Below are 24508 nucleotides of genomic sequence, written 5' to 3' on the forward strand. Positions count from 1 at the left end.
TAGAACGTAACCGAAAATTGATCCATTTCAATATTGTAACACTTCCGGAATTAAAAAGTTGAATGTTACTTTTCAATTAATTTATACAATTTGATTATTGTTTCTCTATTTGTCATCGGGTATTTCATCTGGGTATATTAATCACGCTATACTCTTTCTGTTAATCCATTCAAAATGACAATATTCACACCTGTGTACGCTTGAATTCACACCTGTGTGCGCCTGAGGCTAAATTGCTGCAAGGTAAAGTTCAAACGAATTCTCCTCAAATCGAGAAATAAACAATGACTTTACAAAATAATATACACACTCTGTTCACAAATATTTTGCATTGAAATGGTTATCAAAGTTATAACGGTAAAAAAAACTTAAAATATTTTCAGTTCAATATCAGTAAAAATGTTCTATAGATATTTTATGAAAAAATCTCAATAATTTATGAAATTAATTCGAAAATATTTATATTAAGTTAATTTCAAATAGGAAGTATTATTCAATCAATACAAAAAGGTACACGCATATTCAATTTCTTTCATTCTTATATTGTGGTTATTAACTACGACCAACGATCATCTGTGCGCTTTTAATTACGTAAAATTTCGATAAGCAATTAAGTCTTTAACAGATAATATTTTTTCCCATGATTCAACAACTCGGGTTAAAACGTCACAACCCAGTGACGTAGGTCAACCAAAAAAGTTACAAATACTTGATTTTCTCCGTTATTCGAAAGAATATAAATTTAAAACTTTGTGAATGTGTTTTTTATGTTAAGATGAACATATTTAGATGATAAGTAAAAAATCGTGGACTTTCCCTTTAAGTTTATGTGATACTTTTAGTAAAGCTTTATATTTAGGACTATCAACATAAAATCAATGGTCAGTAAAGAAGGCGAGACATTTCAGCGTGTGCACTCTTGTTTAACTATGATAAAAAAAAAAAACCTGATAAAGATTCATGGTGTGTTTTAAACTCTATGCTCACAGTTGAATGCGTCAGATATTTTTTTGAAAGATAGTACTTGTTAACATAGTATTAGCACTAAGTCTCAGAATTATAAAAATAGTTCACTTTTTCAGATACTCCTCCTGGTACAAGTGATGAACATCTTACAGCTATCAAAGTTTTAAAAAATGTGAAGCCTGATGGAGCCATCATAGTTACAACATCTCAAGGTGTCTCCATAGCAACAGTTAGGAGAGAGGTTAACTTCTGTAGGAAGATGGGTGTGAAGATCTTGGGATTGGTTGTCAATATGAGCACATTTGTGTGTCCTTGTTGCGATGTAAGCTACATGTTTCTGGAACTCAGTTGGCCAGAAGTTTAAACTAAGTCCAATCACTTGTTGTCATAGTCTGTCTTTAAAGTATTAAAACTTCTTAGTCATTGGTCATAATAATCCTTAGGGTGTCTAGTTTCAGATTTTTTCCCAGTTTTTCTGATAATTTATAAACATAACTGTTTAAAAAAAAAATTATAACAGAAGGTTAAATGCAAGTATTTAAATTGTCTAACATCTTGAAAACAAAAACCAATAGAAAAAAACAGTAAAAATTCAAAATGTTCAAAATATCAAAATCTTTTATCTTTTTGTGTGTTATCTTTAAAACTATAATAGATAGACCGATTCTAGCAGCGAAAATTATCAGCTATATGTACAAGATTTACAAAAAGGATAAACAATTTAAACATTGAAAATGAAAAGACATAAAGTGACCAATTTAAGCATTTTACCAGTTATTTTAAAATCATGATAGATAGACTGTAAACAGCTAAAATGATCATCTAATCTTTGCAATCAATCTGCCAAAAATATTTCCATACCTTTGTTAACTATTTTATGCATTACAAGTACCTTTATATTGTCATGGTTGATACTTTTTAAAGTTGATAAACAAAAGTTGGTTAAATGACATGCATATCAGTTTTTTTATCTTCTTTTCATTGTATTTAATAAATTTGACATTTATATCAAACTGAAAGTTCATCTCCAATTCAATGTTTTGATACAATGTACAAGTGTTTTTTGGGGTTTTTTTTGGAGGAAACATCAAATAACAAAGCAAAATAACAGTAATTATTCACATGTGGGTTCTTGCAGGAAGTGACAAACATATTTCCAGAGGATGAGATAGAAAAACTTTCTGAGGAACAAAAGATACCTATATTAGCCAGGATACCTATAGACATGGTATATTATACATATTTTTTGTTGTTATAGCCATGTTAATAGAGTCATGAGTAAAGTTGATTATAATTTTCCTTCTATTCAACTGTTCATATGAAAAATCCATTATTTATTCTAATATGATATGATGATTCTTCACTAGTGCATAATTATTGTGAAGATATATTATACAGTTTTTGAATGTAATAAATGTGAAGAAAGCAATTTTGAAGAGGAAGTTCAGCAGTGACTTCCCACAAAAAAATAGACTCTTATACTTATAGAGAGGACAAACAAATACTGTTAATTGATTAATGTTTGTGGTATACCTATTTTTGGGATAGGGGTAAACTTCAATTTCAATGCTTAACCAAATACAATTTTTTATTGTCGAGCCTGCGACTTTTGTCGCAGAAAGCTCGACATAGGGATAGTGATCCGGCGGCGGCAGCAGCGGCGTTAGCTAACTTTTTAAAAGTTTATATTTTAGAAGGTGGAAGACCTGGATGCTTCGTACTTTGTATATAGATGCCTCATGTTACGAAGTTTCCGTCTGTCACATGTCCAATGTCCTTGACCTCATTTTCATGGTTCAGTGACTACTTGAAAAAAAAGTTAAGATTTTTTGTAACGTTAAATTCTCTCTTATTATAAGTAACAGGATAACTATAATTGGTATGTGCGTACCTTATAAGGTCCTCATGCCCGTCAGACAGTTTTCACTTGACCTCGACCTCATTTCATTAATCAGTGAACAAGGTTAAGTTTTGGTGGTCAAGTCCATATCTCAGATACTATAAGCAATAGGTCTAGTATATTCGGTGTATGGAAGGACTGTAAGGTGTACATGTCCAACTGGCAGGTGTCATCTGACCTTGACCTCATTTTCATGGTTCAGTGGTTATAGTTAAGTTTTTGTGTTTTGGTCTGTTTTTCTTATACTGTATGCAACAGATCTACTATATTTGGTGTATGGAATGATTGTAAGGTGTACATGTCTAGCTGGCAGGTTTCATCTGACCTTGACCTCATTTTCATGGTTCAGTGGTCAAAGTTAAGTTTTTGAGTTTTGGTCTTTTTTTCTAATACTATATGCAATATGTCAACTATATTTGGTATATGGAAATATTTTATGATCTATATGTCGGTCGCACAGGTTTTATTTGACCTTGACCTCATTTTCACGGTTCATTGCTCAGTGTTAAGTTTTCGTGTTATGGTCAACTATATTTGTAGTATGGAAGAATTATTAGCTGTACATATCTGCCTGGCATGGTTCATCTGACCTTGACCTCATTTTCATGGTTCATTGGTCAATGTTTAGTTTTTTTATTAATGTTAAGTTTATGTGACAGTTGTAATAAAGCTTTATATCTAGGACTATCAACATAATATCAATGATTAATAAAGAAGGTGAGACATTTCAGCGTGTGCACTCTTGTTTATTTTGATAGGAACAAATGTTATAAACCTGAATAAAGTTTCCTAAAATACTAGCTATTTTTTGTTGAACCACAAAAATTGATACTAACATAAATAAATGAATCCACAGTAAAGTCGATTTGAGTTCTATAAATCTTTATGTAGGTTAATAAAAACCCAACTTAATGGGTGGTAATAGAATTTATATCCGATCTATTCTCATTGTTATAGGAACTTTGACAATGGTTTCCAGAATTTTAATCAATTGATATAAAAATTTTCTTTAGTAAATATTTATTTCACAATCCAACTTATACAAAGGTAGGTACAGTTAATGATCACAACAGCCATTTTATTTTCACTAGCAGATCTTTTTATTCAAATACTAATGGATTTGAATATTTGATAAATATGCACTGTAAAATAAGTAATATAATGGATAAACTGGATTTTTTTTTTATCATTTACTTTTCAAGATTTAAAAAGGTCTAACAAACTATAGATAAACCAACAATTATGAATAACATGGTTTTGTAAAGTCAGTATATAGTTTCATTATTTGGATTGATTTTTCCTAATTCTCTTCACATGATTGGAAAAAGTCAATATGTTATGACTGTAATGTCTAGATTGGATATACTAGGATAACTTGTGAATATATTTCACATTGAACAACAATCTGAATACATGTATATATCTTACAACTCCACAGGTTTTGATGTACTGTTTTATAGATATGCATAGGAATATGTTAGACATATTTTCTGTCACTCTAACCAACCCTTATAATAGCTTTATCTTATAAAATAACTAAAATGCTTGCTACATAAAAGCCAATCCTCTTCTTGGATTTTTACTGTCTTTTGTGATTTCAGAGAGTGACATCGTGTTGTGAAGTGGGGAGAAATCCAGTGATAGAACATCCAGACTCACAAGCTATAAAGTGCATGGAACAACTAGTCAAATCTTTATATAATATTATTAATAGATAATGGTAGCTTTGGTCACTCCATCTCCTGTTGCCCGACTCACAAGCTATAAAGTGCATGGAAAAACTAGTCAAATCTTTAACTGATGTTATAAATAGATAGTTGAGTTTTGAGATCTGTTTAGATCTCTGCTTACACTTTTAAAAAATGAATAAAAGTTGGCTGGTAATTTGTCTGTTGTGAAGATTCTTGTTGGTATAATAGTCTGACTGCAAAGAAGTCTTATATAAGTCTCTACCAAAGTGAAATAATCTTTGTTACAACAATAGCACTAGTTCTTTAAGTTTCAAGGTCATAATCTTGAAAAGCGAAAAAGCTTATCAAAATGCAGTCAGCGGTTAAAAGAGTTCAAAGAAAAAATGCTTCAAAATAAGAACAAAAATAAAAAAGTGGAAATTTGGTAGATTTGAGGCAATGCAAAATTAATGAAGGTCAAGATCTGTTTGATATTGGCTTCCATCCTATTTTAGGGCAGTTCATGCAAAAACAAATTTGATTATTGTTTACTTTCCCGCTTCCAAGTTAGTTTTTTTATTTCTCCATGTAACAACTATGGTATTAATGGTTCTGACATCCCTTTTATCAAATAATGACTGTTGTACAGTCGAGTGTTATCATTTAAACTGTAATGTATTAAAAATGAACAGTGTAGTAAATCTTGTCCAATTCCAGGAAATTCCCTCAATGTTGGTATGTATAGCACTTTCCAGATAGTTATTGAAGTAATGGTTAATTACATCTAACATTTCACTGACTGCAGTAATAAACTACGTTTACATGAATGGTAAAATTATTATAGATTTGAAATTTTTCCTTTTAAATTGTATGTTGTCTAAAATATTTTCAATTTGCAATAACAGTTTTTATCTTAAAAAGTTTCAATCCCTATAGCAAGTTCATCAGAATATCTTCTATTTTAATGTTTCAACATGATTTTATTTAAGGAATGACTGTAATATTTTTTCTGTTTGAAGAAATAACATCAAAAATGTGGTGCACACAGAAAAACCCGCATTTTTGTCCCCCGCGTAACGTGTTGCGGGGGACATGGAAATGACGGGCATCCGTCCGTCCGGTCTTGTTAGCGCTTTCACAGGTACAATTCTTGCCAGATTTTTATAAAACTTATACTATAGGCTAATATCAGCAATATCTCGGACAAGTTCTATAATGGTGGCAGATCAACTTCTTTTAAAAAAGTTATGCTCCTTGGAAATATTAAATTTATGGAAAATGGCCTCGTTAGCGCTCTCACTGGTACAAATCTTGCCAGATTTTTATAAAACTTATACTATAGGTTAATATCAGCAATATCTCGGACAAGTTCTATAATGGTGGCCTATCGACTTTTTTAAAAAGAGTTATGCCCTTGGAAATATTAAATTTATGGAAAATGGCCTCGTTAGCACTCTCACGGGTAAAATTCTTGCCAGATTTTTATAAAACTTATACTATAGGTTAATATCAGCAATATCTCGGACAAGATCTATAATGGTGGCCGATCAACTTCTTTTAAAAGAGTTTTGCCCCTTGGAAATATTAAATTTATGGAAAATGGCCTCGTTAGCGCTCTCTAGTGTACAATTCTTGCCAGATTTTTATAAAACTTATACTATAGGTTAATATTGAAATATCTCAGACAAGTTCTATAATAGTGGCCGATAGACTTTTTTAAAAGAGTTATACCCCTTGGAAATATAATATTTATGGAAAATGGCCTCGTTAGCGCTTTCACGGGTACAATTCTTGCCAGATTTTTATAAAACTTATACTATAGGTTAATATCAGCAATATCTCGGACAAGTTTTATAATTGTGGCCGATCGACTTTTTTAAAAGAGTTATGCCCTTTGAAATATAAAATATGTGCAACGTGGGGGACATTGGAACTCTGTTCTTTTATTTATGTTATTTCGAATAGACAGAAAAAATATTAGTCAGTCCTTATAATTTAATTGTAAATTCAATTTTTAATGAGTAAATCATGAAAAAAAATGTTGATGATGTCATGGTCACATGACAAAATTATGTCTATGAGCTGATAGACAAAAAACTTTTAGCCAATCAGAAGACGTGTTACATCCCAAATTAAATTATTGATTAATGTGATTCCTGTTGTGATATAGTACGGGTAAATGTAAAACTAAATTTGTGTTTCATGTGTATTAACATAATTTATATACCGAATTGTAATATTGAAACCAGGAAAATAGATAAGGAACTCATATAAGAATATAGATGCTTGTTAAGAGAAATTAACATCCTTTATGTACACTTTTATTATTTATATACCATATTATTAAAAACAATTATGTTGACCATTTGTATAAAATTTATATTGGTGCTAGACTTATACAGCATGTGTTGAGTATATATACAAATATATGTTGTTATTTTTTTTCAAATAAAAGAAATGTACTGAAGAAATCCTTGTTACTTTCTCAGTCAGTATGAGGTTTTTCTATCACTTGGTGTGGGCTGTTTATAAACTTGTTAAAAAATCTTCCAGTAAACTACTGAACCAATTGAAATAAAACATCATACTATTCTTAAGTTATGTAGATTGCGGTTTGTTAATTTTGTGCCTCTTCATCTACAAACTTGGTCACATGGTTAAAAATAGAGCAAATATTACATATTTAGTGACTCTCTTTTTGTACCAAAATTACCAAAATTATCAGACAATGCCTTATAGGAGTTATTGCCCTGGAATGATGAATGTTTGCCACTTTTAGTATTTTGCCTAATAACTTGAAAACTATAATTGATAGACAGCCATACAAGATACAGAATGTCAACAAAATGATCAGCAATACAAGATCCAATATTGTAGACAACAAAAATGATCAGCATTCAAAACCTACAATAAACAGAGATATGTCTCGACTGTCAGCATAAAATTCAGAAAAAGACAATCTGATGGATAGCAGCATTGCTTATTAATCAGTCGTTGGATCATGATCTAGTGCATAGGACCTGAAATTGGAAGATGTACAGACAGTAATGAAACTTTATAGAAAATATCATTGTCTATTGTAAGTAGTTCCTATCAATCTAACTTAAGCAGAAAACTTAACATTGAATATTGCTAATTAATTCAAAGTCACTGTACCATGTCCTATGGGGCAGGGCCTCAATATAGTTGTCAAACTGATATGTACTGTTAGTAATGCAACTTTATATTAAATATCAATGATCTATCCCAAGTAGTTCCTATCAAACGAACTTAAGCAGAAAACTTAACAATTGTTGATGCCGTCGTCGCTGTCACTTGAAAAGCAATCCCTATGTCTCGCTTTCCGTGACTTTCATTGCGGCGAGACAAAAATGGTATTATGACTGAAATCATAAACTAGCTCTATATAGGAGTTTAAAGAGAGGCGAAAGATACCAAAGGGACATTCAAACTCATAAGTCGAAAGTAAACTGATAACTCCATGGCAAAATAAGAAAAAAAGACCAAAGAAAAACAATAGTATACAAAACACAACATAGAAAACTAAAGACTGAGCAACACGAACTCCACCAAAAACTAGGGGTGATCACAGGTGCTCCAGAAGGGTAAGCAGATCCTGCTCCACATGTGGCATATGTCGTGTTGCTCATGTAAGTAGACACCCTGTGATATGTCTAATTTGGTAGGTCACATTCAGTGGAAAGTGATGATTTGTTAAAGCATTTTGATTATAATGAAAACTATAATAGAAGGACAGAAACTGTGAAAAGTTTCAGTATAAATAAAGAGCTGCGCCATGAGCGCATGATATGCCCTTCGCTTTTTCAAAGAATAAAGTACCATAACTCCTCAATGTCATATCAGAAATTTATAAAAAAACTAAAGGGAGGTTATTTTAATAGATATAAACCAGTCATCAAAGTTTAATGAAAACTGCTAAAAGCATTTTTGAGTTATTGTACGAAAACTGGAAAATCCCCATTTTTTTAATGAATAAAACCCCATAACTCGGAAACGTAAAATCTAAAATTTATAAAAATCAAAAGGGAGCTCACGTCAATAGATATAAACAATTCACCAAAGTTTCATGAAAACTGCTCAAAGCATTTTTGAGTTATTGTCCGAAAACTGGAAAATCCCCCTTTTTTAAGAAATAAAACCCCATAACTCAGAAACATAAAATCTAATATTTATAAAAATAAAGGGAGCTCACATCAATAGATATAAACAATTCATCAGTTTCATGAAAAATGCTGAAAGCATTTTTGAGTTATAGTCCAAAAACTGGAAAATCCCCCTTTTTTATTGAATAAAACCCCATAACTCGGAAACTTAAAATCTAAAATTGAAAAAAATCGAAAGGGAGCTCATATAGATATAAAAAGTTCACCAAAGTTTCATGAAAACTGCTCAAAGCGTTTTTGAGTTATTGTTGGACATGTTGACAACGGACGTATGGACGGACGGACGGACAACGGTATACCATAATACGTCCCATAAACGGGCATAAAAAGGGTGATCAAATGCATATTTACAAAGCTTTTTATGTATATTCTCTTGTAACATAAATACTATACATGTAATTTTCTTTTTCAAGTCAACAAGTCTAATTTCATGCAAAATTACATAAAAATCTTAAGTGTGGCCCAAATCTTGTTTATATCACCTAATGTCTTGTCTGACCATTAGTCAGATTGATTGATGGATTGGTGTTTAACACCACTTTCAGCACTATTGACTATTTCGTGGCAGTCAGTTTATATTGGTGGAGAAATGTGGAGAGGACCCTCAGCAGAAAACTGACAATCCTTGTCAATTTAGATTGGAGTAACACGCACCTACCGCATGCTAGATTCACACTTACAACTTCAGTGTTGCCAGGCTAGTGATACAGAAGTTGAAATACATCCACCACTCGGCCACTTAGGCCCCACCCTCATTAGTAAGAACATTAACATAATAAAAATAACATAAGACATTAAAAGGCAAAAATCAGTAAAGAAATGAAGAAATAGTCAATTCACTATATTTAATGTGCTTTGGTCTTATGTATGTTTCCAAATATATGGTAATTTTTACTGTAAAAATAACATTATTGTGATATTCACTGTGAGAAGCCAAGTAGTTAATGCTACTTAACAGTTAGTTTATATTCATTTATTGTACAGCTGTTACTCATAATAAATGTTTCTAATTAGGTATTGCACAATTGTCAACATCAACCTCTGAAGTTATCTTTTTCTGCCCTCAAAGCTCCCATTGTCTCCACTGCATCTGTTTTACGAACATGAGCTTGCACGCTACTCTCTCTGTAAGCAAAGTACAAACAGTATATGATCATCTTTTCTTATACTTATAGTGAAAAATGCTTTGCCTTGTGCAAGTTTTTATTTACCAGTATCACATATTTTTTTATTTACCAGTATCACATATTTTTTTAAATGCAACTAGAGCTATCAGGAAAAACTGATTGCTGTTAAAACACATATTGAACGATTTATTGTGAAGAATTCAGATATAATTACTTAATTTGTATGACTCAAGATGTTCCTGAAGAACAATTCTTTGCAGACTGCACAAAGTCCAATTGAATCCATATAGTTACTGACTGGTTAGCTATATTTCAACCTCTTTTCTACCTGTTTTCTGAGAACACACAACATAGTACAGTGGGTATTCTTTAGATCCAAATTGTGTCAAACAATTTATTAATGATATATACTCAGATATTCCAATTCATTAAAATAGCCTCTATAACATCTGAATAGAATTCACCTCTTGTGAAAATTTTAGATTATTCAAACATAATATCATCTCAACTGATTCTGCCAGTTTAAATCAAACTTGATCTGAATGATCTCAAGAGTGATCAAGAGTGTCTAGTGTCAAATTCTGATATACATATAGCTTCTCAAAAAGGAAAACACTTAACATTACTCTGATTAGGTCAAAATTGCATTTTCCAACACAAAATTAATGTAAACATATTTTATTAAAGAATTCATTATGTGTAGCTTCAAGAGTAAATAAGTACAAAATATACAAGTAATTCAATAAACAGCTGCGCCTTGAGCGCATGATACGCCCGTCGTCTTGTGTGTGAATTTTTATGCAATAAGCATAAATAGTTTCTGACATACGGCGACACATGCGAAAACCCCCTTTTTTTTTACAAAAAACTCAATATCTTTAAAATAAAATTTTGAATCAAAACCAAAAAGTATACAGATCTTGAGATTAATATAACTAAGAAGTGTGTAAAATTTTAAGCAATAATCATAAATCGTTTTTGAGATACGGCGCGACATGTGAAAACCCCCTTTTTAAAAAAAAAAAATCAATATCTCAAAAATAAAATTTTGAATCAAAACCAAAAAGTATACAGATCTTTAGATTAATATAACTAAGAAGTGTGTAAAATTTTAAGCAATAATCATAAATCGTTTTTGAGATACAGCGCGACATGTGAAAAACCCCTCCCCCTTTTTTTATAAAATACTCAATAACTCAAAAATAAAATTTTGAATCATCACCAAAAAGTATACAGATCTTAAGGTTAATATAACTAAGAAGTGTGTAAAGTTTTAAGCAATAATCATAAACTGTTTTTGAGATACGGCGCGACATGTGAAAAACCCCTCCCCCTTTTTTAACAAAATACTCAATATCTCTAAAATAAAATTTTGAATCAAAACCAAAAAGTATACAGATCTTTAGATTAATATAACTAAGAAGTGTGTAAAATTTTAAGCAATAATCATAAATCGTTTTTGAGATACAGCGCGACATGTGAAAAACCCCTCCCCCTTTTTTTACAAAATACTCAATAACTCAAAAATAAAATTTTGAATCATCACCAAAAAGTATACAGATCTTGAGGTTAATATAACTAAGAAGTGTGTAAAGTTTTAAGCAATAATCATAAACTGTTTTTGAGATACGGCGCGACATGTGAAAAACCCCTCCCCCTTTTTTAACAAAATACTCAATATCTCTAAAATAAAATTTTGAATCAAAACCAAAAAGTATACAGATCTTTAGATTAATATAACTAAGAAGTGTGTAAAATTTTAAGCAATAATCATAAATCGTTTTTGAGATACGGCGCGACATGTGAAAACCCCCCTTTTAAAAAAAAAAAATCAATATCTCAAAAATAAAATTTTGAATCAAAACCAAAAAGTATACAGATCTTAAGATTAATATAACTAAGAAGTGTGTAAAATTTTAAGCAATAATCATAAATCGTTTTTGAGATACGGCGGGACATGTGAAAAACCCCTTCCCTTTTTTTACAAAATACTCAATAACTCAAAAATAAAATTTTGAATCATCACCAAAAAGTATACAGATCTTAAGGTTAATATAACTAAGAAGTGTGTAAAGTTTAAAGCAATAATCATAAACTGTTTTTGAGATACGGCGCGACATGTGAAAAACCCCTCCCCCTTTTTTAACAAAATACTCAATATCTCTAAAATAAAATTTTGAATCATCACCAAAAAGTATACAGACCTTAAGATTAATATAACTAAGAAGTGTGTAAAATTTTAAGCAATAATCATAAATTGTTTTTGAGATACGGTGCGACATGTGAAAAAAAACACACACCTGTTTTAGTTACTGAGTCCCGAAACTAAAAAACTTTTAATCTTATTTTCACCAAAAAGTATACAGATCGTTTGACCATCATAAGAAACAACTATGTTAAGTTTCATGAAATTTGGATACGTCATTCTCAAGTTACGGTGCGACATGTTTTATGCCGGACAGACAGACGGACAGAATGACGGACACTGGACATTTGTATACCATAATACGTCCCGTCAAAAATTGACGGGCGTATAAAAATCAGGGAGCAGTTTTATATAAATCCACCTCCATCACATCATTGCAAACTAATGCTAAGTACTTACTTAACTCTCATAAATGGATTGAACTTTAATTCATCCTCAATAGTGGAGGGAATTGTTGTAAGACCTTTTGATCTTTGTGTCTGAAATGAATATGTCAAAATGTTGCCATAATCTATTTTCACCTACAATTTTATACTGTCCTGTTTTGACTTAAGACTAAACAACACATATTTCTTTGATGTTTAAATCTTCTCCACATCTTTTGTAAAACAGATGTCAAATATTTTTATAATGGAACAACAAAAAATAAGGAAATTATATTTTAATAAAAACATATAAAGGACGGCATGATTTCTTAACTATAGATATAGTACTTAGAGTTTACTTTCTGTAACTGTGATTATTTGTTGATCCTGTATTGCTAGTTATATAACTTTTGTTTTTGTTTTCTATATCACTGTTACATTGTAAATGCCTTTTCTACTCAATTTTAATTATACTTTCATTTATGGATAAAAAAAAGGCTATGGGTGTGCTTCTTAGAAATAGCAAAAATTGATGTTTTGTTATGGGAAATTAAAAAAAAAATGTAACAAAAATTACTACATGTAAACACAAGTCAACAAGCGATGAAGTAATATTGTCAAGGTCCAATTAGAATAACATTTTTAATAATGCACAGATTATGAATTGTATAAAATGTATAAAACTTAATCAAAACAATGCATTGACATAAAATGTAACCAGATAAACTTACAGTTGCCCATGCTAATTTTTTCTTTACTTCATCACTAGAAGGCTCTACATGTGCTGCAAACTTCAGATTATTTACTGTGTACTCATGGCCACAAAATACTCTCTGTAATGAATTTTAATTACTGTAGATTCAGATATGTTTGCGATGTTTTTATTATTGCAAACTTTGCAACAGGATAGGTGTTGTAAAAATAAAGATAGATATTGATAGCATTATTTGTAAGCATCTTTGCCTAAAATTGCAACAGTTCATCTTACATTTTTGTACTTGTTCAACAATCAAAATAATAAATGCACACACACATTTCTGAATTTACAATACAACATCTGGTATAAGTATATAATGTAAGGTGGGTGAAAAAAAAAAAGAAAAAAAAAAAAATTCTAATTCCTCCTAGCATAACTCATCATGAAAATGGCAAAGTTCTCTGTGATGGTTAAGAATTATATCCATCAAAAAATTATTAAGAAAATGCACAATTGGTTATGTAGAGAAGATAATGTATAAATAAAAGGAAATGTAATGGAACAAAGTATGAGATTTGTATACTGTAAATTCAGAAATCAGTATGATGCTTCTGCATACAAAGTTTTGCCAATCTAAGTGCTACATCACCAAACTGAAATCATACAATGTTATATATACTGTAACAGTGGTCAAAGGTCAAAATTCAAGGTCAGAGTGACCTGACTTTGGTATATAACACCCTCAGTCTATGATGCAACTGCATAACAAGTCTTACAATACATAAGTTACGAGCCACACACAAATTGGACAAGGCTTTATCATCATAGGGGTCAAAGGTTAAATTCAAGATCACAGTGACCTGAATCTGGTATGACACACCCCTGTCCCATGATATATCTGCACACCAAGTTTGATTAACCTAAGTTCCATGGTACAAAAATTTATGCCCCAGACATGAAGGGGGACAGACATGATGATTCCTATATACACCAACATTTTGTTTACAGGGAGTAAAAAAGTAAAATAAGATAAAAAAGTGCATATTTATTTGGAGTTAATCAAAAGCTCTATTGAGATTTTGTCCAAATATGAGCTTTTGACAGAAAAGATTCTCCCTCCAAATAAAGAATTTACAGGTAAGCAGGGGTATCCCATAGCAAGCCTAATCCCATGGCCAGACTGTTGAAAGACAATCATTTATCATAAAAATTATATTTATTTAAAATCCTTTGAGCCCATAGTGGAGTAAAACCTTTTTGAAATCCCAGTTTAGAAAAAATAATAAGTAGATGTTCAACAAATATAATACTAGCAGCTAGTCTGGGTGTGTGCATTATGCCAATAATATTGCAATATCTATCTCTCAACAACAGTGGAGAAAATTTTATTTTTTTTAACAGGAGGAAAATTTTAAAATGTTTGGAGATAGTTAGCAATGACATCAACAGACACCAAGTGATGGTTGATCCCACACTGGCCATTTGGTCCAAATGAGTTGAAAAACAGTGACCAAAAAAATGTAAAAGACTAGTTTATGTAAAAATAATAATGCTTGAGGCAGATATATATTTTACCACTACTATTTATCATTGCTTCAAGAGGTGGTTTGCAAATGAAGGAAATGTATTCAATATGTTGACCTTAATACAACAAAATATTCCTTCTTTCCTTAACAACAGCTAAACTGTATAGTAACCAGACTTGTCCAAATATAACAAGTAATTTAACATGAGTGCACACGCTGAAATGTCTCGCCTTCTTTACTGACCATTGATTTTATGTTGATAGTCCTAAATATAAAGCTTTACTAAAAGTATCACATAAACTTAACATGATCCAAGAAAATGAGGTCAAGGTCAGATAAACCAAACCGGAAATACATGTACACCTTACAATTATTCGATACACCAAATATAGTTGACCTATTGCTTATAGTTTCTAAGAAACAGACTTAAACAGGAAACTAAACATTGACCAATGAACCATGAAAATAAGGTTAAGGTCAGATGAACCATGTCAGACAGACATGTACACCTTACAATCAATCTATGCATTAAACATAGTTGACCTGTTGCTTATAGTATCTAAGAAACAAACTTAACCATGAAAACTTAACATTGACCAATGAACCATGAAAATGAGGTAAAAGTCAGATGATGCCTGCCAGACAGACATATACACCTTACAATCATTCCATACAACAAATATAGTTGACCTATTGGTTATAGATTGAGAAAAACAGACCAAAACACAAAAACTAAACATTGAGCAATGAACCATGAAAATGAGGTCAAGGTCAAATAAAACCTGCCAGACTGACATGTACATTGTAAAATATTTCCATCACCAAATATAGTTGACCTATTGCATTTAGTATTAGAAAAAAAGACCAAAACACAAAACTTAACTTTAACCACTGAATCATGAAAATGAGGTCAAGGTCAGATGACACCTGCAAGTTGGACATGTACACCTTACAATCATTCCATACACTAAATATAGAAGACCTATTGCTTATAGTATCTGATATATGGACTTGACCACGAAAACTTAACCTTGTTCATTGATCCATGAAATGAGGTCGAGGTCAGATGAAAACTGTCTGACGGGCATGAGGACCTTGCAAGGTACGCACATATTAAATATAGTTATCATATTACTCATAATAAGAGAGAAATATGACAGACAGAAACTTCATAACATAAGGCATCTATATACAAAGTATGAAGCATCCAGGTCTTCCACCTTGGAAAATATAAAGATTTAAGAAGTTAGCTAACACCGCCTCCTCCGCCGCCGCCACCACTGCCGGATCACTTTCCCTATGTCGAGCTTTCTGCGACAAGTCGCAAGCTCGACTAAAATTATAATAAAATAGATACAAGATAAGCCTAAGAGGTTGTGGCATAGATATGAATGAAAAGCTAATTGAACAAACATTAAGTATGAAATTCTATTCTGTATTTATTTTCACTTATTTTACATACTGTATTAAGTGGTAACTTTGCCAGTATTTCTACCAAAGCTTTGTACATTTGATCTGGACTTCCTTCAAAGAATTTGCCACATCCAGCCATGAATAATGTGTCACCTAAAATATTTGCAAAAATGTATTCATTACTTGGTTAGTATATCTTTCTCTATAGAAAATAAAATCACAATAAACAATAAATTACCCTTGCTCATTTACTGTTTAAAAGTGTTAATTGTTTGGATATAATCATATCATTTATTAACTGGAATCACTTTGGTGTAAATTATGAGTGGTAGTGAACTAATATTTTAAATCTTGTTTGGATCTGATCATAACACTTATTAACTGGAGTCACTCTGGTGTAAATTATAAGCTGTAGTGAACTAATTGTTGTATGTCATTTTATCAGTACTAACAAAATAGCATTCCCATTAAGTCTAGTTTAGATCAGGTAAAGCCAAATTTAATAATGTAACACTGACCTATATTTTACACTTCACTGACTTATATTAAGCTTATATTTCTTTGAAGCTTTTGCTATTCCACTGATCACATTAAGATAAATTTAAAGCCCATTTCACAAAGCAAGTGGAGAGTAAAAATATTAATTGTTCTTACAGTTCAACTCAAGTGATTTACTGTTTGCTTCATATAAATGGTGGACTAATTGAACAGATAGTTTTTTTCAATTTAAGCTTTCATTCCATTCCTATTAAAATGTAAGAAACAGACCTCAATTTGAATCAAAACCCAATTAGATCCATGGGAGATAATCTCAGGTTATCTCCCCTTTTAGATTTAAATTTGAAATTTATATCAATTCATTTATCCCATTTCATTACAAACATTGATGAGCACTTCGGTAAATTTGTACAATTGATTTGATGAAAAAAATAATTTGCAATTGTGTCAGAATTTTTAATGATTTTTAATATGTGAAGTGAAACACTGACAGTTGTCACAATTAAAACACTGAAAATTATTTTAGGTGCTGAGGAACCAAATCATAATTTTTTTTCTGTTTCACAATTTGCATAGAAGGGGGAAATTCATATTCCCATTTAAAAAAATATCAAGTGTATTTTATTAACTACATTTCTCTAATTTCTCCCCAAATTAGAGCTCATTTAGGTAGAAAACTACTTATTTTTTACAAAGTTTTTCTTTTGTAATAAGAGTGGATATTTCAGATTCTTGTTCTGATCAGCAAATGTGTCATAAACTGAAAGGGGATACACTCTTCAAATTGTGGTAAGATCTGGCTTAGACGTTTCATAATAAAAGATTCATTAAGAATTTTTGCTAAAATGCTAATTTGCAAAATGTTCACTTTTTGTTCATATTTTAGTCCAACTCAATAAAGATTAATTCTACATACTTTTCAGACGATTTTAATTTCTGTAAAACTATTTCAGTAATGAAAATATAACAATTGTTGAAATTCAAACATTTGTTGCAAACATGCACATATTGAACCAACTGAGAAATATACACTCCATAAGAAGTTTATTCTATTTTAATTGACAACAACAATGTTGATTGGTTAGTGTGATCAATTTGTCACCTGGATACGTTTCCTTTTAATCAACAGAATGTAGAGGAAACATACAGGAGATACATGTTAGAAAACAAGGCTGGCAACAACTGGCAATATGACCATTAAAGTATGTGTGTTTAGGGTTTCAACCTTGGAAGCAATATTTTTATTTTGCCCATTTTATTTTCCTTTATTACTGTAAATTCAGAAATCATTGCCTGCATCTATTAATGTGATTTAGACATAACAGATCAAAATGTGAGAATTTTTTGCGATTACAGGAAAAGCTGCATGCAAATATACGACTCAGATTTCAGAATGCAAGTCCCTATAATTGCAATACTCACACAGTCACAATATTCACAATAATAAAATCCTAACAATAATTTCTGAATTTATGGGAAATGGGAAGACATATTCACCTCAAACAGGGGCAATAAAAACTAAAGAGATTACATTTTTAGGCATATAAAATAGCATAGCCATAGATGGGAAAATTCTAATTTTTATTCTGTCTTAATAGCCCTTTTAGCCAGGTGACCTCAAATCAGTATTATTGTTTCAAATCATTTAACAATATGAGACTTTCTTACCAGTAAATACTGCTGGCTGGTCTCCCTTTGAACTGGTTACATAGTAACAAATATGTCCTGATGTATGACATGGTGTAAATAGGCATTCAATGTCTAGACTGCCTATCTGAATTAAATTATATATATTTTTATGTATTTCTAGGTATTAACTAGCAATAAATAATTATACCAGCAAGGTACCCTGAAAATTCTTCTGATTTCTTGATCTTGAAAACTTTTTGTCCAAGTTTATAACATTCAATTAAGGTTTAACAAAGTTATTGATGTCTAAAAAATTACTGAAAAATTATAAAAATATAGCATAGTTCTGTCACACTTTAAGGACATTCTTTGCAACCAGGACAACAATTTTGTTTTTAGAGTTTCCCTTTCTAACCTAAATTGTACTTATTTTACACTTATTCATACCTTGAATTTGTCCCCATGTTTAACTTTATTGGAAAGAGCACCTATCCTGTCATCTCCACCAAACACTTTCACATTTAGTCCTTTTTTCTTTGTCAAATCTATAAACTTTTCATTTCCACCTGCATGATCCCTTTAAATAAGTAAATAAGCATATCTCAAACATCTGATCAAATCAAATAATTTTATTGGTGTAAATTCCAATACAGGAATGATACCAGCTGACATTTACAAAATACAAATACAAAAATAAACAAAACACAAAGACAAATATACAGAGACATATTTTCTCAATGAAAAGAGACGCATATTTTATATTTACATTGCATGGACGTATCATTCATACTATGTTTTCAAGCTATTACAATAAGCTTTAATACTACAACAGTTCTTAACAAAATTATGTTTGCTTTAAATGAATCTTCTTATCATACATATCGCTTATTCCAGCTACACATACAGTACATATGTCAGTATCATTACTTTTCAAAATGAAACTAAATTTATCTTGTTCAGACATATTAACAAAAGATGGGACTATATCACTTAAATTACAAAAGAGTATATTTCTATTAAATTCAATGAGGAAATGGAATTCATCTTCAATTCCATCCTTGCAAAGTCGACAAATTCTCTGTTCTAAAGGTGTTCTTGTATATCTACCAACTTCTATTAGTAATTTGCTATCACTAATTCTAATTTTTACCATTTAAGAAAAAAACACTTTTGTTAAAGTCCAGTAGGAGATATTTTTCTAATTCAAAATTATTTTTTAACTTTGAGATACATTCTTAGTTTATTACCATGACTATCTTTATAAGAGTCACAAAAAATGCTTGTTTCCAGGATTTCATGAATTCCTCTTCTAGCTTCTTTTGAAATGAATAAAGTGAATTTGTCTTTGACATGGTATTTTGATTTTCCCAAACATGCTGAAAACCAAGATTACCTAATAACACTTTTATTTTACTACAAAAAACATTAGACAGGTTTTTGAATATGTTTCACCAAGATGAAATGCTTTTGATTTATACACTTATTAAAAAGAATAAAATACTCCATAGAGACTTGTAAAAAGCAAGAAGAGATACTTCTGCCAACACCAACTCAATTTTTTAGCATTTTAAGTGCCATCACTGCCCCTGTCAATTTTTGAAAGAAAAATGCAGCATGGGGTTAAAAGATCTCTTTATAATGTATACATACTTTTTTCAGGTTGAATTTAATTGAATAACGCAAAAAATTATATTATTTTATACTTTCAAATTTGTTGACCAAATACAGAGGAAACATTCATATCAGCTTAAGCTAGAAGTTATCTGCATATCTACATGCACGTTATAATAAAATTTGACTAGGTGTTGCAAGAACAGCCAAACTTCCTCTCACTGTGAGACTATTGTTGTATAAGAGACAAAAAATACATGCAAATCTGATGAAAAGTAAATGCTGTTCATCAAAATTCATGAAAATATTGTTTAGACCCAAATTTTGTCTTTTTTTTCTGAAAAATAAAGGGAAATAATCTATAATATATATATATATATGTTATATTAAAAGTCTTATTTCAATGGTGACAGTCATGGCAACCAAATTTTTTGTTCATTTCATGAAGTCACAAGTGTGAAATCATACACAGAAGAAATAGTTCTGTAAGTTTTCATGAAACATTTGAGCTTGACATAATTTTAAGTGCATTTTATTAGAATTCTAAGTAAAAAAGTCCTTCAAACTTTATTCAGGATGTGAGTGAGGTGGCTTAGTTGGTCAATATACTCCTTCAAAACAATGTTAAATACTCTCAAATTTCATAAGAATCCATCAACTAAAATAAATAGATAAAAACTGTGGCTGATAATTGACAATACACTCCTACTAAAAATAAACAACCACATAAATATGCAATAACTACTAAAAACAATCTGCTTCTCATTTAAAAAAAAAAAATTTAATTTACCAATGATGATGTGTTGTTAGCACACTGGTAAGAGTCACTCCAGCATCGTCCACTGCCTTTAGTACCTATAATACCATACATTATTTGTTTATATTCAAGAAATACATTATTTCAAAAGGAAATATTTTTCTTTCAATTTGTAAAAGAAATTTTGGTTTTATTAACATAATCAAAATCAAAATTGAAATTGAAAATATAAAAAATTAACCAATCTTGATTCTCAAAAATCTTTTCTGAAAAATTTAGAAATTTATAGAGCTCATAACTTATATCAGTTATCTTTCTGAATGTGTATATTTTCTCTAACAAGTGAGTGCTTGTTTGGCAGCTGTTTTGAGTTTCACATCAACAGATCATATGGAATACTTTCATATTTAAAAGTTTCTGCAGTTTTGATTTTTTTCTTGTTTTATTATATTCAAACCTGTTGTTATTCTTTATCAATGAAATCAATTTGATTTTCATGAAAGATACAATTCATTCATTTCCACTGGCCAAATTTAATTGAGAATATGGATAGTGTTCAAGTTAAGCCTGCAACCTTTTTGCAGATGTCTTTTGAAACTTAGTTAAGTACTGTTTTAATTATTGAATTTCTACCAAGTTGCCAGGAATACTATTTACTTATCATGCTTATTGTGTCTATATTACATCAGAAGCCTGTATTCTGGTGAATGTCTTCTTGGTTTTTTTTTTGTCATATCATTTACCTCCTCTTAATTTTGTTACCAGGGTCCTACTATATGTTCAGAATATGTTGGTGTCCTATGTTAATGGTTTGCCATGACCTATCTATATGTTGTACAAAAATTTCTGATCCTTTCGTTTATGAAGGATACTATCATATTTGTCTCACTAGCAAATATACTAAAATTACTTCTACATAGATCATGAAGCACAGATCCTTTGAGTCTTTGACATATATTAAATGTAAATTTAAATAAATGATAAAAACCAGATGAAAGTAACGCTGTAATCCATCTAAGGTCAACTCTGCCTGATTCAAAGTTCACCTTTTCTGGTTCTACAGGATCAACAGCAGCACATTGTTTTGTTTCTTCATCAATCAGCAGATACATGTAGTTATCTTCAAGAGCAGGAAGTAACTGAATCTTCATGTCTGTAAACTTGGTAATCTGTGGTTTACTGTGACAAAATCTTCCAGATTCTGAATAATTACAAAATAATTACATGTTAGTCATACTATATACTTCAAATAATAGCTATTTGTTTCAAACAGAAAAAAATTAACAAACAAAAAATTCAACCCTATTGCATCGATCATGAATTAAAACAACATATATGAGGGTCTGGATGGGGTTTACAGATTAGAGAATAGTGGGGAAAAAGTGTAGAAAAAAGGGCACAAAAACTAAAAAATAGAGAAAGATAGGCAAAAAAAAAGAAAAGAAAAGAGAACAATGGGGTGTTAAAATATAAAGAATAGAGAAAAATGGGCAAAACAAATAAAGAATAGAGAAAAATGGTATAAAAATTTAAAGAATAAAGAAATGAAGGACCCCCATCCAGACCTTAATATATCCTTTCTTACAAGTTTTCTTAGAGGCTTAACCATTTGTATTTTAATAATTTGACATTATGCGCGTCTTTCAACATAGCTAAATATATTTAAATATACACAAAACGTTCATAGTATATATCAACAGATGAAGTATTCACTGGAAAAAGTAAAATCCATGGAAACGTCGCCATGCGACATCCTCAAAAAGTAAACTTTTAAAAATGAGCAATAAAATTTTGTTACCATAGTTACGGGCATCCATTTCTTAAAAAAAGAATAGTAAGCGTGGACCTTTGCCAATTGTTAAGAAATAAAACAAAACATCAGTTATTTGATTTTTACGGATGTGAATTTAAACAATTGGGTACTCTTTATTACAGAATCATGGATTGTTTGTTTCAAACCCATTTTTCTATGATTCAATATTGATGCAAGATTAAATTGGTGGAACTATTCAGTAAATAAGGATACATCTACAACATAAACACAGATTTGAATCTTTTGTCTTGATCATAAATATAATTAGGTGACAAAACTGTCAAAATATGAGCAATTTGGGTACCCTCACGTTAGCAATTTAAATGTTTTGTCAGGGAATATGTTGAAAAATTAAAGATAAATATTTTTACAAAGAAGGTTAGCTGTTAAAAGATTTTCATCTATTTTTAACAATTGAAAGAATAGATCGTCTTGATTTTTGTACATACTTTTGCGGTCTTCTCGATGTATTACAATATAAAATGATCCCAGAATATACCAAACAGGCAAGTGTAGATTTTAACTCTTGTAAATTTTAACAGCAGTGCCATGGATATTCTGTGTTTAACCGGTTGTTGTTACGCATAAGAATAAGAATAAGAATTTTATTAGTTTAAAATCCAAACAATAGGATTGTTACTAAAGAAAAACATATAAATAACAGAACAACAGACAGAAAACAATACAAACATGTAGCATTGAAAAAAAAAGAAAAATGTTAATACGATGCAGTCTGGTAAATCCACCCACATAAGGCTTTGATTGCATGCATTTTTGCTTAATTATATATAAATTGTATCAAATTTAATATAAATCACTTCACTGACAAATCAATTTAGAGAAGTTTATCTCAATTCCCAAAAAATATCTGAAATAAATTTTAACAAAACAAGTGGGTCATCTGTGTTTTTATCGGAAATATGTTTGTCCGGTAAACCCGCCCATGGGAAGTAAATATGTATGGAGGGCCAGTTTATCACATTTTTATGAAAGGAAAAGGTGATCTATTAATAGACCACTTATATGTATAAAGGGATTCCAGAAATTTGAAAAAAAATAAATTACAAGTCAGAAACAAGTTTTGTGAGCAATAATATATGATTATTGTTAGCTTTAGGAACTGTATTATATCTATCACTAGATATTTTCGTGATGAAGAATTTTTCTTTAAAATTTGACATACAGTAATGATAAGTACAGTTCCTATGAATAAAATGGCAGATGAAATATTTACGGAGGTGACAATTACAGAAGTAAATGGGAGTTGGCGGGTTTACCGGACGGGCAGCATTACCGGACACTACTGTACATATTTTTGAACATATTTCTGGCACTTTAAATTTCTAGGAGTTAAGGTTCTCAGGGTATTACCTCAAACTCTATGGGAATTCACAATTTTTAACTCCAATTTACAAGGATTTGTTCCCGCTTCAACTCCAATATTTAAATAGATAAACACCATCTAATTATCTGATTGGTCAATCTTCAGCTGTGATGCAAGTGTAACGGGATAGCATGATTCTACATACAAAATCATCTTTGTCTCCTCCAGGACTCTAACCAGGGACCGCTGCATTAACCGACTGAGCTAAAGTAGTACTTCCTTAGCTCAACCTCTTACAGCTGACTAAGTATCTACTAATGAAGGGAAGCAATCCCATCACACTTCCCCCACTTCAAGAGTCATCATACCATTATGACTCTGACACACATACCCTAGCTAGAATTCCTCTCTAACAAACCGTGGGTTTTTAGTTGGGCGCCAAGAGATCAGATGATTCTAAAACATTATCTTTGTCTCCTCTGGGATTCGAACCCAGGACCTCTGTGTTACAAGGCAGCGAATTAACCGACTGAGCTAAAAAAGTACTTCCTTAGCGCAACCGCTTATGGCTGACTAAATATCTACTAATGAAGGGAAGCAATCTTCACACTAGCATGAAATAATAATGTATTTATTACAATACTTTTTTTGACAACATGCCTCCTCCATAAAGTTAACATATGTTCAATGTATAATTCAATGTCTTATGGTTCATTAATGAATTTTCATGTACCAGAATTGACAGCCTGTAAAACTTTCTTGATCACTGTAAGCCGTCGAGCAAACATTCGTAATATTATCGTCCTAAATTATGACCAATCA

General features: G+C 30.8%; 2 protein-coding genes and 2 long non-coding RNA genes across 4 annotated transcripts in view; 2 read left to right on the plus strand and 2 right to left on the minus strand.

Moving 5' to 3' along the window:
* Window positions 1–7456, plus strand: part of LOC127730660 (cytosolic Fe-S cluster assembly factor NUBP2 homolog) — a 35784-nt gene extending 28328 nt beyond the window's left edge. The window contains exons 7-9 of the mRNA XM_052239173.1: window positions 1083–1288; window positions 2105–2194; window positions 4468–7456. Of these exons, the coding sequence (XP_052095133.1) occupies window positions 1083–1288; window positions 2105–2194; window positions 4468–4584 (413 nt within the window). The 3' untranslated portion in view covers window positions 4585–7456. The remainder of the gene's footprint in view (window positions 1–1082; window positions 1289–2104; window positions 2195–4467) is intronic.
* A 2095-nt stretch (window positions 7457–9551) lies between these two features.
* LOC127730661 (hydroxyacylglutathione hydrolase, mitochondrial-like) lies at window positions 9552–24507 on the minus strand. Its single transcript, XM_052239174.1, has 9 exons — window positions 24420–24507; window positions 21596–21750; window positions 20583–20647; window positions 18629–18758; window positions 18221–18326; window positions 16104–16207; window positions 13150–13251; window positions 12453–12532; window positions 9552–9845 (listed from the first exon to the last, which is right to left on the minus strand). The coding sequence occupies exons 1-9, from the start codon at window positions 24472–24474 to the stop codon at window positions 9755–9757; spliced, it is 888 nt and encodes a 295-aa protein (XP_052095134.1). The 5' UTR covers window positions 24475–24507; the 3' UTR covers window positions 9552–9754.
* On the plus strand, window positions 11050–11814 carry LOC127730673 (uncharacterized). Its single transcript, XR_007995215.1, has 2 exons — window positions 11050–11091; window positions 11735–11814. It is a non-coding gene; the product is annotated as an uncharacterized LOC127730673 (long non-coding RNA).
* On the minus strand, window positions 11208–12442 carry LOC127730671 (uncharacterized). The gene is made up of 2 exons (XR_007995213.1): window positions 12052–12442; window positions 11208–11889 (listed from the first exon to the last, which is right to left on the minus strand). It is a non-coding gene; the product is annotated as an uncharacterized LOC127730671 (long non-coding RNA).
* Window position 24508: the final 1 nt, after the last annotated feature.

This window comes from Mytilus californianus, unplaced genomic scaffold, assembly GCF_021869535.1.
Source record: "Mytilus californianus isolate M0D057914Y unplaced genomic scaffold, xbMytCali1.0.p SCAF_2, whole genome shotgun sequence".
NCBI classification, from domain to species: Eukaryota; Metazoa; Mollusca; class Bivalvia; order Mytilida; family Mytilidae; genus Mytilus; species Mytilus californianus.